This window comes from Podarcis cretensis, assembly GCF_951804945.1.
Source record: "Podarcis cretensis genome assembly, chromosome: 13".
Lineage (NCBI taxonomy): Eukaryota > Metazoa > Chordata > Lepidosauria > Squamata > Lacertidae > Podarcis > Podarcis cretensis.
The window spans coordinates 44,817,384-44,833,023 of NC_137182.1; the positions used below are offsets into that span (position 1 = coordinate 44,817,384).

The window sequence follows — 15,640 nt, forward strand, 5'->3', positions numbered from 1 at the left end:
GGGAGCTTCTGAGACAGCCTTCTAAGAACGCTGTCTCCAAACTGCAGCATGCTCAGAAGCTGCTGCCCCAAGACCTTCCTCACCCCAGTGTAGGAAGGTGGAGAAATCAGAGATGTTTCAGGACCACCAGATCCTCAGCATTCTGTAGCTTTCCAGTAGGAGTCTCTGTAACCCAGAGGGGGTCAACAGGAGCAGCCACATACCTGGCCCCACGGGATTCTGGGTAGCCTCCTCCCAGTACTGCATTCGCTTCCCGTCTCCTGCAGCAGACCCAGTTTCTCCAAGCATGGATGATTGCCATCACCTGCACCCGGTGTAAGCTACTTGCTTTTGAAGGACAGTGACCTAAGCCTTCTCATGGGGAGAATGTAAATTGGGCTTGAGGAAGCTGGCAGCCTTCCATATGCTGGCTACCAACTCCCATCAGCCCCAGCCAGGATGGCCAGTGGTCAGGGATGATCAGAGTCCTCTGGAGGCCCCCATATCGTCCATCTCATGTCAAAGAGTTGGACTGTAAGCAGTCAAGTGCTGCACTTTATCACACACAAACATCTCCTTCCTTGGAGGTTTTTAAGCAGAGGTTGGATGGCCACCTGTCATGGATGCTTTAGCATTGCAGGGGGTTGGACTGCATGACCCTTGGGGTCCCTTCGAACTGGACAATTCTATGGTTCTAAGATGTTCTGAAAACAAGTAAGCAAGCTGGTGTCATCCTCTGAAGAAGCGAAGCAGAGAGTGAACAGGGCACCAATTGAGCACCAAGACTTAATGTTGTTATCATTTATTATTATTTGAACAGTAGTGGTCTCATGACCTCCACCAAGTGTGACACAGGCCCCTTCTACATCAAGAGAAGCCCAGCAACTTGTTTTACCGCCTGTGAAATGGGTGTAACAATGAAATAAACAGGAAGCACAGCTGGGGCAGGGCAGGGAGCAAGCAAGCAACGCTCTTGTTTTATGCACAAGCCCAACCAAACAAACATCAGATTCTTGTCGCTTAGTCCTGGCATCAAGAATCAACCGGTGGCAGAGGTATATGGGTGGGTGGCGAGGGGCTGCGGGTGACCTTCAGGGACCGGCAGTAGAGGAGGGGCTCTTTGCCCAACCCCAGCTGGTAATGCCACCAGTACAGCTTCTGACGGGGTTGCAAGATCACCCGCAAAGCCTCTCCTTCCTCAGCTGCCTCCTCCCACTCTTCTTGCTCCGTCCGAAGCCCCAGACCACCGTAAGCGATGGGGAGGGAAAACTGTTGCTGGAGAAGGGAGGCGGCCAAAGACTCCGGATCCAGAGATCCAGAGACGCGGTATTTCTGACTGAACGCCAGCTTTGAGGAACCAACTTTGCGGGTGATTTCGTGGCTGCTGGGCATGGGCAGGTCTGTGGCGTTGGAGATCAGCTTGAGGCATTCCCAAGCGCCAAAGGCAGCCCCGTGGGTGTGGCCCAGCCCCCCAGGAAGGAAGGAGGCCACGTCAGGGTGGACGGAGAAGGTCTCCTTGGGCCCTGCCGCTGCAAAAAGGTAGCCACAAAGGCTGTTTTCTTCATCCATCCTTAAGCAGGCGAGGTGGCTGGCGTCTGCGCCATAGTAATACAGTCCGTTGAGAAGTGCTGGCTCCAAGCAGATCTCCTTAGCGGTGGCCCCAGTGGCCAGGTCGGTGACGGATAGGACCACTCCACGTGTCAGGAAAAAGATGAAGAACCGGCCCTCGCAGAAGGCATAATGGTTGCCTCCTTGGCAGCTTGGGTGCAGCGGGAGGGTACTGGAGGGCGGCTCGGAGCTCAGGTCAAGCACTTTGCAGAACGAGTCCCCACGGAGGAGGTAGATGGCGGAGCTGGTGGGGTCCCCCACGTAGTGGTCTGCACCGCGGCAGGCCGGGTGCAGATCCCACACTTGGAGGTCCTGCCCCAAACGGAAGTCGAGCGCTTGGAGGAAACAACCCAGGTCCGAGCGGACGACAAAGAAACCGTGGCGGGTAGCAAAGATGTCTGTGCCACGGGAGTCTGCCCGGGGCACAATGGCAGCCATGGATGTCCCGGGGCGGGGAGATGTGGAAGAGGTTCTTATTGACAGGTGTTAAGAAATACAGGTTAATGGAACCTCCAGGTCCAGAGGCAATTGATCACGAAATGTGAGTTGCTGTTGCTGGTAGAGAGGGAAAGGGAAATGAGAAATACATGTTCAGTTATACAAAGCAATGAAGTGACCCTTAACTTAGGGCTGGGTCCTGCTGTGTTAAAAAAAAAAATGTGACATTCTGTGCCAGTGGCATCCAAACTACATACACCTCTGTTGAGAACATCTTATTTTGCATTATTTTCTGCCTCTTTAAAAAGCAACAATGATATAGCATAATTTGTTCTGATTTGGCTCTAAGGTGCTGTGCAGAGCCCAGTGAAATGTCATTTGATTATTACCCACCTGAGATCTTGGATTTCTTCTGCCTGTGTGCTTTCTCAATGAAATCTTTGCAAACCTGTGGGCCACAAGCTCATGTATGTTTACAGTTACACTTATATGCAAAGCTGAAATTCTCAGAAAGCTAGATTCTGCACCTGAGCCCACCGTGTAAGGCACCCTAACCTTACGGAAGATTCAAGCGGGAGATCATTACCCTACATCATTCAACAAGTTCCTACTGAATACTTGAACAGCCTGCTTTGTCCCTAAGGTAATCTTGTGTACCCCTGTGTCTAGTTTGATTATGAGAAATAGGGCTGGCGTTCGAATCTCAAATCCAGATAGGTGTGCTTTGTTGTATCTGCAAACACTGTGCCATGACAGATGTTTTAATTTCATTTTCCTTTGGAAGTCAGCCATAATTTTTTCCTAGGGCATTTCCACTGTTTACATAACTTTAGTATGCATTTGTGCCTAGGGCCTCGTTTCCCAGAGATTTGGCTTGTTAGCAGCACCTGACTGGACAATGTTATATGCATATACTGTTAAACGTTCCCCTGCCTAGATTCATAATGCTGCAGTGGCAATTTGAGTTGCAAATACTGAGTACGCTAGCGATTATCTATAAATCTCAACAAGACAGCTCAGTTGGTACAGCATGAAACTCTTAAGGGTCGTGGGTTTGAGCCCCACATTGGGCAAAAGGATTCCTGCATTCCAGAGGGTTGGACTAAATGGCCCTTGTGGTCCTTTTCCAACTCTACAATTCTGGGATTTAATAAGCAAATAGTGTGTACAAGCTGAATACTGGGAAAGGTCGCAGCTCAGAGGCAGAACATCTGCTTTGCATGCAGAAGATCCCAGGTTGAACCCCAGCATCTCCAGGTAGGAATGGGAAACAAGCCCCAGTATGAAACCCTGGGGAGGTGCTGCCAGTCAGTGTAAACAATACGGACCTAGACAGACAAATGGTCTGACTCGGAATTATACAGTTCCTTGTGTCCCTGTGAGACTGCGCTTTTAAGAGGCACAAAACCGGGGATCAAGGAGTGTGGTTTGCAATTCAGGCCCCTTGGGGTGGGATTATTCTCAGCTATGGAAGACCAATGACCATTGGATGTTCACAGGCGCCAAGTGTCCTATTAATTAACGAGATCTGGCACAAGAAGCAAAAACATAACAGGAAAAGCTTTCCCCGTGCTGTAGGAGGTCGGGGATAACATCATTGCCATTATTCTCCTCCTCCTCCTGCCTCTCTCCATATCGCAAAGAAACTGTGCCAGAATATTAAGAGAAAGTGGCAATCTTAAGAGAGAGTGTGGCATGGTTTCTTAAGCTGCAGAAGGCTATGACCCCCCCAGATCCAGAGTCCTGTGGCATTTCTGCAGGCCATAGGAACGGTGCATGAGGGATTCTATTCCTGCAGGTCACTCCTTGTGGGCGGAACTGGGCCAGGAACCCAGGAATCCTGGGCTTCTGTCACAAGGGCTAAATCCCAAGCCCAAGGCTTTATTTTCCACAGAGCAGGCTGAAACACGAGCTGTGAGCACAGAGTAACTATCACAACAAGTTAATAATAATCACAGCCCTTCTTCCACTTCCCAATGCAAAATTAGTGTAGTGGAGCTTCAAGAAGGAAGATATTCTTCTCCCCTCTAAAGCCCCATTCCAGTCATTCTGCTGGGAGGGAGGGAAGCAAACTAACGTGCTTTTAGGAGTGATCTAATAATTTTTTAGAAACCACCTGAAACTCCCTTCCCCCTTTTTACAATCAAGCCGGGGATAGCTTTCATGAAAACAAACAAACAAATGACATCACCTCTCTCTCCTTCTCTTTCTTTGCCACCCCCCCCCCCCCCCGCCGACTAATTTTCAAAAATTGAAGGATTCGGCCTTTCTAACTCACGGTTGTTAGCACCGCCGCCACCATGCCCCCCACCCCCAGGTAGGAACCCCTAAAACTTCTCACACACCCCCCACGGCACCCCGCTGCGTGGTGGAGGCAAAAACAAACAAACACACAACACAGCATGAGAGGAAGCCTGCAAGCGAGTGACAACAAGCAGCAGAGGTCGGCTGGAGCAAATGCAGCTGCAGAAAATCCTCACCTGGTTTGCAGGCTCTCGCGCCAATTTCACCAGGGCGCAGCGGCTTCCCAGACTGCAGTCGCTGACAGTCGGGTCACGGCAGCTTCCCGGAAGGGGCTGGCGGAGAAGGCCGGGCTCCTCGGCTCCTCCCTCCCGAGGGGGAGGAGACCCAAAACCAAACACTGTAAAGCATGGGTAGGCAAACTAAGGCCCGGGGGCCGGATCCGGCCCAATCGCTTTCTCAATCCGGCCCGGGAATCAGCATGTTTTTACATGCGTAGAATACTTCCTTTTATTTAAAATGCACCTCTGGATTATTTGTGGGGCCTGCCTGGTGTTTTTACATGAGTAAAATGTGTGCTTTTATTTAAAATGCACCTCTGGGTTATTTGTGGGGCATAGGAATTCATTCATATTTTTCCCCAAAATATAGTCCGGCCCCCCACAAGGTCTGAGGGACAGTGGACCGGCCCCCTGCTGTAAAGACAAGGAAAGTTTGTGCGTAGGCGGGTGGGAAGCGGAGTTTGGGTCAGGGAGGAGGGTTCTTTGTGCATCGTTTTGGGGACATAGGGCAGGTGCAAAGGATGGCCTCTATTCCGACAGCTTCCATCCCAGGAGGAGATCTATGGGGGAGATCTGCTCCCCCTTCAGCAGATCTCCGCCTAGATCTGCTCGCCCTTCAGGATCTTGGCGTGAAGCGAAGCCGCGGAGCTGTCCGCGTCTCCGCGCCGAGCACAGGCGCAGGGGGGCGCGCGAAAAAGTTGGCCACACCCCCGTTACACCTCCCATGTTTGGGCGCCGCCGGAGAGAGGTGGGGGGAGTCTACGTAGTTCGGCTTGGGGGGGAGGGCGGCAAGTTGGTGTGTGACATTGCCCGGCTGTGTGTACGTGGGCAAATTCAGGTGGCAAATTCAAAAGCGCAGCGTCCCTTCGCAGCCACGCCCCTTCTGGGGTTATACAACCGGCTAAGATTATGCAATGATTATCAGGCATGTGTATTGCAAGAAACGAGACAGATCTCCACGCTGCCTTTCAATTAGAGCTGTTATTTTCGGCAAATATACGGGTGAAAAACTTGGAGCTTCCTTTGGCATGTCTTAATTTGTGTTTTTATTGCAAAGTTCCACCATACGCAACACAACTTTCACTCGATGCTCTTGAGAACGAAGCACTTCGTGTTTTCAGGGTTCCTGAGTGCTTAGCTTTGGAGCATGCAGTGGGCAAGGGACTCCATGCTAGGGTGCTGGAGACAGTGACCCTGCGGCAGAAATCCCAGGCTAGAATGGGGCCATAGCGGCTGGCTCAGTTTCCTCCAGTGAGCTTGAGGGCCGACACGAGTTCCTCCCCACCCACCCCGGTCATCCTATATTTGCATCTATACAAATAAAGTTGCATATGCAAACTTGCGTCGTGAAACAATACCTCAAGTGTTTTACATACCAAGCGACGCCCCCTTGTTTTAGCTTTAGAAATCTGCAATTCAAAGGCTGGAAGACAAGTCAGCCTCACATAATGCTCTGTAACACAGTCATAGACCACAAATTCATTCTTGTATGGGAAAACAGGGGCATAGGGACAGTCCGTCCCCCCAATAAAAAAAAAAGAAAGCCACAGTCCCTTTCTCTGGTGGTTTTGCTGTTCCAGGATCCCCCAAGTCTCTTGAGTTCATTTGACCCCTTGATGAGCTTGTAAACCAAGAAAATCTTTAATAAAAAAATACATTAAAAATAAATAAATAAAGTTGTCAATCCCCAACCCAGATTCTTAGGAATGGATATGAGATAAGGCCAAGGAACATCAATATATAATCAACATTTATTAATAATCACTAGGAATCATAAAACAGAAAAAAATAAGGAGTACAGCTGTATTGTGGAATCATCAAATGCAGAGGTTCCTCTCTGGCAAGGGAGGTGCACTCTGCACATGCCCATGTCATGTATTTCTGGGGCTCTGAGCTCCTAATTAAAATTTTTGTGCTATTCCTCTAATTTTTTCTACGCCTGGGCCTTTTCCAACCCCATTTCAACCTATAGGTGTTTATTCACCCTCTGGATAAACCCGCCAACCCTAGAGAGTCAGGCCTGTCACTCTGGACCACTCTGCTCTAATTCCCTGCATCAAGGCTGGAGGGGTGGGGAATCTATGTATTAAAACAACCACAGAAGGAATTCTCAATCTGTAGTGAGATTTGATGGGCCCTCTATTCAAGCAAGCATTAAAAGCATTTTATTAAGCTTTTGTACACACACACACACACACACACACACACAGCACCCCCAGGAATTCTTTCCAATAAGGGATGAGGAACCTTTAGCCTTCTAGATGTTGCTGGACTGCAACACCCATCAATCTTGACCCCTGGCTGCGGTTGATGGGATTTGGTATCTACTAACATTGCAAAGGCCGCAGGTTCCCCCATGCCTGGTTTGTTTGTTTATTTATTTCAGCATTTATCAGTTGGTAGTGTACAGAAATACATCTAAGGGGAAAAGGGTGGAAAGTAATGGGGAGCTGGAGCCAGCTGTTATTTAGGATGAAGAAGGCAGGGGGACCTTAGTGGGTGGGTCGCAGCCAAGAGTGACCTCAATATCCCTGCAAAACAAGATGACCTCCTTCCCTAGCCCTAGCTGATACTGCCACACATAGGCAACATCTTCAGGCTGTAGTGTGAACGTCAGGGTTGTCTCCACCTCACGGGCTTCCCCCCATTCCTCCTGCTCTGTGTTCAGGCCCACACCGCCATATTCGGTCGGTAACGCAAACTGGGCCTTGGCCAGCGCCATGGCGACGGAGCCTGGCTCAGGAGAATCTGGCAGGGCTGCTGCCACCCAGCCGCGCCCGACGTCAGCCAGCTTTTCTGTGGCACAGCCCACTTTCCGGGACACTTCCTGTAACCTGGAGACAGGGATGTTGGAGTAGTTGTGGAAAATGTTCAGCAGTTCCCAGGCCTTGAATGCTTCCCCTTTGCTGATGCCGAGACCTCCCGGCAAGAAATTGAGGATGCTGGGGTGGAAAGAAAAGACTTCTCCGCTGAAGTTATCCCACAGCTGCCAGTAGAGGTAACTGCGATGGCTTCCCATCTTCTCGTTGGACCACTGGTGGTGTCCTGGCTGTGCGTCTGGATCTGGTTCCCCTGTGGTCAAGTCCTTGACTGCCGTCATGGTGCCCGGGCTTAAGATTATGCCAAAGGAGCCACCAGAAACAACGAAATAATGTTGCCCAGCGCAGCAGCTGGGGTGCAGGCGGCGGGGCTCTCCGCTGGGCTCGGTGTGAAGGTTTGGGGTTTCCAGAAGTTTGTTGTCCCGGATGACATAGATGGTGTTGTGCCAACGGGAGCTGAAATAGTGTTCGCTGCCGCGCAGGGAAGGGTGCAAGGGCCAGAGCTCAGCGCAGGGTGAGGTTGGCAAACCGGAGAGGAGCAGGTAGCAGTTCAGATCAGGGCGAAGAATCACATCTCCTGCCCTGGTGCTGAAAATGTGGATTTTGGGGACTTCCTTCTGCAGAACCATCGCAGTCAAGACCTTCAGGGGGCAGAGAAGGAGAAACGGGTAGAGAATGAGAAAGGAAGTGACTTCGTTTTTAGAAATACTAATACTACTACTAATAATAATAATTTATACCCCACCCCACTGTGGCTCCCAACAGAATTAATGATGTTGATGACAACAACAACAACAACAACAACAACAACAACAATACATCAGACATTAAAAACTTCCCTAAACAGGGCTGCCTTCAGATGTCTTCTAAAAGTTAGATAGTTGTTTATTTCCTTGTCATCTGATGGGAGGGCATTCCACAGGGTGGGTGCCACTACTAGGAAGGTCCTCTTCCTGGTTCCCTGTAACCTCATGTCTCACAGGGAGGGAACCGCCAGAAGGCCCTCGGAGCGGGACCTCAGTATCTGGGCTGAACGATGGGGGTGGAGATGCTTCTTCAGGTATACTGGGCCAAGGCCACTTAGGGCGTTAAAGGTCAGCACCAACACTTTGAATTGTGCTTGGAAACGTACACCTCTCTCTGTCTTGATTTAATCTTTTCCAACATAACTTATACAATTGGCCCACTTAGCTCAGTGCTGTCTACTCTGACAGGCAGGGGCCCTCCAGGGTTTCAGACAGGAAGTCACTCCCAACCCTTCCTGGAGATTCCAGGGATTGAACCCAGGACCTTAGACATACAAGGCCGGCGTTCCACCACTGAGCTACCATCTAAGATTGTGCTCCCTCCCTTTCACACACAGTCCTCCTGTTACAAAAGACCCAAACTGCACCATACTTTCACACGACGTGAGCAAATTCATCACCCAATAAACCAAAAATTTATTTGCATATTGGATGTTACACTAATGGCGCAATGAGCAACCACCTCCAGGTTTGGTGTGTGTTGCAAAATTCCCATTAACAGCAAGCCAGCAGATCTGTTGCCTTGTAATCTAGTTTGCCCAATATGCATTTGAAATATCCACCTTTCCCTTCTGTGCAATGAAGAGTTCTGTGAAACCAGGAGGCCTGCATATTCCTACCTCAGTTAAGACAGTCCAATAGAAAGATTTTGCCCACCTCCAATTCTTTGCAGACCAATACAGTGCCCACTAGGTACTTAACAGCCACACTTTCCTGCCACAGATTCATAGTTGGCATGAAATAAACCCCTCTATTGAGGACATTGCATATTTTATTTTACCAATAAAGGGCTGAGTGCCCTCATTCCCAAAAAAACCCACTTTTTTTTCATGGCAGGGCTTCTGTATGCCTCCAATGCAAGGCAGAAATTTAACAGGTGCAGCATTTGAAGACAAAGTGGTTGGGGAAAACATCACCTGTTCAGTTTTTGCCTGGCATGTAATTGTTTAAAACACAGGCAACCTCCTAGCAGCAAACCCTATGCAATCCTAGCCCCACCCGTCTGACAATTATTCAGTATATTCTATAACACCCCTATCTCCCCTTCCTTTTCTATATTCCATCCCCTTTCCCTCCATTCCATATGCTCACAGCTCTTACGCCAGGCGAGTTGCAGTCGGAGAAATTCTGGGTTAATGTGAGTCAAAAAGGCTTGTTTATTTCTAAGGGCTTTGGCTCCTCCCCTCTCAAGTGACCCCGCCTCCTGAAGCCTCTCTATGCATGAACTCAAAGCTACCTCAGCATTTGTCTCCCGCAGATCGTCACTCATTCTTCCCTCCCCAACTCCACCAACTACGAAGTGGTGACTCCCTATAGGCTGGCTCCAAGATTCCCCCTTTCCTCACCACCCAATTTTCTTGAGAATAAGGTGGACCTCCTTATCTGCTTCATTCATATGCCAGAGGGTTGCTATCAGAGTTTTGCACAGAGCTGGTCTGTTGTGACTCTGATGTGTGTGTGTGTGTGTGTTTAAAACCGTCACTGTTTCCCTAAAAACTGATGCACCGCTCGTCCCTCCCATCCCTGAGCCTTGTTGGGGACCTGCTAGTCTGGGGCTGATGCAGCAAATCTCTCCGTTTCTATTGGAACCCCAAACTTTGCCTAGGAGTGTGTTAAGTTGTGGGTGAACATATCAGACGACACAGCAATTCTTCAAACAGCTCTTGTTTATTCACAGGCCAGAACAGAACTGAACTGAAGGGTTCAGCCAGCCTGCTTATATAGAGCTCCACTACAACGCAACTGTAACCACTTTCTGTAACTATCCAATCACTGAACGTCACTTTCAATCCCTATTTGCTTATGTGGACCTGAGTGAAAACTATCTACAGTATCCCCCCGCTGGCCCAGGGTGAGAACTTCAGTACATAACAGAGTGTGTTAAGAGGCATATGAACAATCTATAAATGGAACACACAAATTTCTAATGCAGGGAAATGGATAGTTTCAGATTATGACCAAGAGGAGGCGCAAATTCAACAAGCCACTCAGTCACGCAACTCTCTGGTTGAACTTGGGCCAGCTAGGGTCTCTCAGCCAGGCCAACTTTGCAGGATCATGGCAAAAGAGGGGTGACTCCACCAAGCTCCCACCTGCAAGGATTGTATCATCAAGTTAGTCATCTGAGGGAAGAACTGTGTGTGGCAGCAACTGCCCTGTTCTGGATGTTGTTGCCTCCTGGGCTCTAGGTTCTGATCTGGGGCAGGGAATAATATTTTTGAGGAGAAAATGTTCTTTATCAAGGGGAATCAGCCAGAACTGCCACTGACGTTGGTTGCAGCTTTGAAAACTTGTGATCGAGTTTGCTTTCTCCCTCCCACTGCTTTTTTCCTCAGGTGTCATGTACAGTGTTTTGAGACTGAGCCTGAGAGCAGGGACCATCTTAAAACTGATTTTTATAAGCAGCTCTATGAGCCTCTTTTGGCTAAAGGTCATGGGAAGCAGGTTTGTTGTGCAAGAACTCCAAACTGCACTACCTGTTGTAATAAATGTAAAACTGCCCTTATTCCCTTATGGGGGACACAAGAGCCCTTATAGAGTCCTTTGCAGGTTCTCTATCGGTTGGAGAAAGTAACAGAGGCCAACCAGAGAATATTGAGAAGCAAAGCAGATAGTAAACCTGATCTTTATTGAACCGTTGCAACAGCATGCCCCCTTCACATGCAGGAGAAGGAGGAGGACCCAGAACCAAGGTGTGCCTGCCCTTATATATTTTAAATTGCCCGCACTGGAGTCCAAGACCCCCCCCCCCCGACACATCATACCTACATCACAGAAAGGGCAGTCTACAACAGAAATCTGAGTGCGTTGTTTACCTCCTGTCTTGCAAGTTACCTGTTAATGCTTACTTGATTGGATACCCTGGGGAGCCTGGCCAGTCTTTTGTAATGATAAATAATTAGTTCCTGAGCCAGGTCACAGGCTCACCCTATTCATACGCAGACGTACATTTAAGACAGGATTTGTGAATGAAAAGACAATGGGGAGGCTTTTCCATTTTCCTTGACCTTGCAGATAAATCATTTGGTCAGTTTGGGAGTCAAAATGGTTCTAGGGCCGTTTTCCTGTGCTGCTCCAGACATGTGGTTTATATATTTATGTACGTGTTTGTTGGTACATCTATGAACATTTATTATATATATAAGATCTTAAATTTTTTATTTCACTGCATTTGCAAAATAGCAAGAGTGTGGAAGTTAACAGACAGGTCCGGGATTAGAACAAACAAATGGAATTTCCCCTTTCTTTGGAGATTAGAATGTTTGTGACGCTTCCATGACATCATGGCACTTAACCAATGGCTAGGAGCTGCACCCTGAGAAATTATTTACGAACCATCTTTTAGGCTATTATCTGGATTGGGAGCAATTTCCACCATCCCTCATTAAGCTTCCTCAAGAGGTGGCAGGATTTCTTCATCCTTTGGCTTGAAATCCCCGCTCAGATTGATCCCAAATTTCTCACGGAGCACCACTGGGATCTCGTTGCTCTGCAGGGTGATCTCTGTACGCTCCTCTCCCTTCTTGGAAATGAGACGCCAACCCATGTAGGTGAGGCGCCCGCCATTTTCTTTCTGTAGGGAGCAGAAGGATTTGCAAACGAATATGGAGCTGGGCGAAGTCTGGTGATACAGACACATGCCCGTAAAATCGTCCAGTTTCTTCTCCTCGAGGGTGAACTGATATAAGGGCCTCCCCTCCTTCCCAGAGACTTCTCGGCGTTCCAGCACCCAGATGCCCCCATGGAGGCCCAGCCAAAAGATGCCACCTTCCTGGACTTGCTCCACAGAGGCCTTCAGCTCTAATGGCTCTATGAAACCTTCACCAAAACCCACGTCGCAGAGCAGCTGGCGCCCACCCAGCTGCACCAGAATCACCATGTGGTCCAACGGGGGGCCGTAGCAGCCGGTGAAACGGTTCCGGACACGCCCGGCCGCAGCTTTGGCATTAAATCCCAATGCCTGCAGCAGCCACAGGAAGAGGCCATTCAGCTCAAAACAGAAGCCACCCCGATGCTGCCGGACGATCTTGTTGTAGAGGGAGGACACTTCCAGGACGATGGGCTCCCCGGAATGGATACTGAGGCTCTCGAAGGGCACGGAGAGGAGGTGGCACCGGTGGAGGCTGCGCAGGGTCTCCAGAGAAGGCTGCATGGGGCCCTGGTACCCGATCCGTTGCAGGTAATGTCCAATGTCCATTCTGGACTGGACTCAGGAAGTAGATGAGGAAGGATGAGGAGGTAGATCGGGATTCCTATTCTTTCCGCTCCCAGAGTTCGCAGGTGGGAGACCTTTTCCACACAGAGGGTTATATTGCCTTCCCTGCAACCTTCCACATGTGTAAGGTGGAGAAGCAAATGTGAGCAGAGCCAAAGATGGAAAGGGGCAGAATGTATTTGGCTGGCTGGTTTCTGCACACACTCCTCTCTCTGTGTGGCAGCCTCACATGCAAGAAAGAGGTATTAAGCAGAGTTCAAGGGCACATTCCAGCGAGGTTAAAACCCGGTTAGGATCCTCACCCCTGAGCTGCCGTGAACGGATCTTCCGATTCTTCACATACTGCTCCGAACCCCATTCCAAGCTCAGGGAACCCAGGAATCTTGGCTCTCACCACATTCCTGCTTGCTGGCCTGGTTTCAGCTCAACTTCTCTGGAAAAGCACCTCGGTTAGCGTCCGTATGCAAAAGCCAGCAGTTGTTTAGCTATGTGGAAAGAGAGAAAGAGAGAGAGAAAGGAAATGAGGGATATCATATGACCACACATTCACAAACACACAGATACAGACAGAGCACCTCCCACTGGCTCCTGTTTCAACTCTCTGGCAGGATCTTAACCCTTGCCAGCCTCCGTCCAATTAAATCCACTTTAGGAATTAAATCAAAAGTATAGCATAGCCATGAAAGTGGTGACTCTCTTTTTCTCCCTTTCTCACCCCATTTAAAATATTTCCCCCACATTTTCCTGCATTATTCTGTTTTCAGGAGGCCCCTTCTGTTTCAGCCTTTAGACGAGTGTGGAATTAAATGCAGGCAATTAAGAAAACATACCTGAAAACGATTTACAGATGGTATTTAGCTCTGAGTAGACTTGTTAAAATGTATAAGACTGAATCAGATGATTGCTGGAGATGCAACGAGGCTGAGGGTACATTCTGTCATATGTGGTGGACTTGTAAAAGAGTAAGGTAAAGGTAAAGGTACCCCTGCCCGTACGGGCCAGTCTTGACAGACTCTGGGGTTGTGCGCCCATCTCACTTAAGAGGCCAGGGGCCAGCGCTGTCCGGAGACACTTCCGGGTCACGTGGCCAGCGTGACAAAGCTGCATCTGGCAAGCCAGAGCCGCACACGGAAACGCCGTTTACCTTCCCGCTGGTAAGCGGTCCCTATTTATCTACTTGCACCCGGAGGTGCTTTCGAGCTGCTAGGTTGGCAGGCGCTGGGACCGAGCAGCGGGAGCGCACCCCGCCGCAGGGATTCGAACCGCCGACCTTTCGATCGGCAAGCCCTAGGCGCTGAGGCTTTAACCCACAGCGCCACCTGCGTCCCTTGTAAAAGAGTACTGGGAAATAATTTATAATGAATTGGGGAAAAAAATATTTAAAAGTTGTTTTCCAAGAAAACCAGGTTCCTTTTTGTTGGGGACAATTCAGATGGAAATTTCCAGGTGTCAAAATAGATTATTTATGTATGCCACTACTGCGGCCCGTGTTTTGTTAGCCCAAGAATGGAAAACAAGTGAGGTCCCAGCTAAAGAAGAATGGCAACTTAAGCTGACAGAATATGCCCAGCTTGCAGACTTAACATATAGAATAAGAAAACAAGAAGAACATACGTTTAGAGAAGATTGGAAAATGTTTATTGAATATATGGGTGAAAATTGTGTACACTTGAAAACGTTGGCAGCATTAAGACAAATTCAACAGTGTAAATAAGTTTTGATGGATATAATAATGGAATACTGAATGGCTTAGTTTATGTAAAATATGCAGGGATTTATGGTATGCAGAATGAACCATGGAAAGAGGAGAAGGGAAGTCACTGATATTTTAAGGTTGTTTAAATGAATATTCTAAAATGTAAAATAGAAAAACTTAATAAATATATATATATATAAGAAAAAAAGAAAACATATTTCTTTAATGCTTAATTGATGGTTTTCAATTTTAATTTTATGTGGTTTTTAATTATATATAGTACATGCATTTTTATGCACACTTTACCACAATGGCTGCCGTTTTGTACACAATACTTGGCTTCAGACCTGCACCTGTAAAATTTGGAGGCTTGAAAATTATGACGGGTGGCTGTGTTTTGGTTTGCATATTGTTTCAGAAAGTGCAGATTTGGTAGGTTTGCCTTCAGCGTGAGCTGAATCAAAATTCTCCACTATCCGTACTCATGACTAATTAAGCTTCTTTGGCCATGGGTGCATCTAATCTTTGCCACAGTTGCATCATCTTTCAAATATGTTCTGAGCATAAAAAACACCATTCCCAAATGACAAAGGCAGAAGTCACACACAGGGGAAATTTAAGTGCAATAATTGGTTGTTTATAGTCCAGATGGAAATAGGGGAATGGTCTTTGGGGGCAAGATGATGGATCGCACACGGAGCAGAACTAGAAAGTTTATTATTGCACCGAGCTCTTAAATAGATGAGAGTAATACACTAGGCATTAGGAGCCATGGAAAGAAAGTGTTCATTCTGTACTAAATTCATGGGTCAACAATGGGCCAGTAGAATCCATGGCTGGAAGCAGACGGTGGTCTCCATCCCTTTAGAAGGCTTTAAGAACTCGTCAGAGAGATATCTTGAAGGAGCTTGAAGCTTAGCGAATCCTGGCAGTGCTCGGCGGCATTCTCCAAGGTGCAAGGTGTGGTGGTCTCAGGTGGGCTGATCCGAACGCAGAACTTGAATGAAATAAAGCAGTGCAGTGACTTCCTCTTGATCTGTATGTCTGATCACCTCTCTCTGTTATATGTCTGCTTCTCTTCTATGCCACCCTTCTCACAAAAATGGTTAAAAGTAAAATTAGTTTTATGGCTAATGTCCAGGGCTATGCAACCACTATACCTTAAAGATTTCTGGGCGCCACAGTTTACACCTCACAGAGCAACAATTCCATTAGCAGAATTCCAAGGGGGGAAATGTGGTTCGTAGTCTAAGGCACCACTTATGAGGATTCCAGCCCATCCTTCTTTAGAGCATTTCAAACTGTTGAGTCCATTGTATCTCCATCATGGGTGGGAA

At 48.2% G+C, this 15,640-nt stretch overlaps 3 protein-coding genes across 6 annotated transcripts; all 3 read right to left on the reverse strand.

Moving 5' to 3' along the window:
* Positions 1 to 765: 765 nt before the first annotated feature.
* Positions 766 to 4,631, reverse strand: LOC307202009 (uncharacterized protein). Of its 2 annotated transcripts, none has more exons than XM_079951618.1 (2): positions 4,506 to 4,631; positions 766 to 2,142 (listed from the first exon to the last, which is right to left on the reverse strand). In XM_079951618.1, the coding sequence occupies exon 2, from the start codon at positions 2,023 to 2,025 to the stop codon at positions 1,012 to 1,014; it is 1,014 nt and encodes a 337-aa protein (XP_079807744.1). In that variant the 5' UTR covers positions 2,026 to 2,142; positions 4,506 to 4,631; the 3' UTR covers positions 766 to 1,011. The 2 variants fall into 2 exon arrangements, with proteins under 2 accessions (XP_079807744.1, XP_079807745.1); XM_079951619.1 differs by lacking the exon at positions 4,506 to 4,631 and adding an exon at positions 3,354 to 3,554.
* Positions 4,632 to 6,280: 1,649 nt separating this feature from the next.
* LOC307202006 (uncharacterized protein) lies at positions 6,281 to 9,697 on the reverse strand. Of its 3 annotated transcripts, none has more exons than XM_079951613.1 (2): positions 9,629 to 9,697; positions 6,281 to 8,007 (listed from the first exon to the last, which is right to left on the reverse strand). In XM_079951613.1, exons 1-2 carry the CDS (start codon positions 9,659 to 9,661, stop codon positions 7,015 to 7,017), a joined length of 1,026 nt encoding a protein of 341 aa, XP_079807739.1. In that variant the 5' UTR covers positions 9,662 to 9,697; the 3' UTR covers positions 6,281 to 7,014. The 3 variants fall into 3 exon arrangements, with proteins under 3 accessions (XP_079807739.1, XP_079807741.1, XP_079807740.1); XM_079951615.1 differs by lacking the exon at positions 9,629 to 9,697 and adding an exon at positions 9,493 to 9,628; XM_079951614.1 differs by lacking the exon at positions 9,629 to 9,697 and adding an exon at positions 9,484 to 9,616.
* A 343-nt stretch (positions 9,698 to 10,040) lies between these two features.
* On the reverse strand, positions 10,041 to 13,137 carry LOC307202050 (arylamine N-acetyltransferase, pineal gland isozyme NAT-10-like). Its single transcript, XM_079951677.1, has one exon. It carries the CDS (start codon positions 12,587 to 12,589, stop codon positions 11,777 to 11,779), a length of 813 nt encoding a protein of 270 aa, XP_079807803.1. The 5' UTR covers positions 12,590 to 13,137; the 3' UTR covers positions 10,041 to 11,776.
* Positions 13,138 to 15,640: the final 2,503 nt, after the last annotated feature.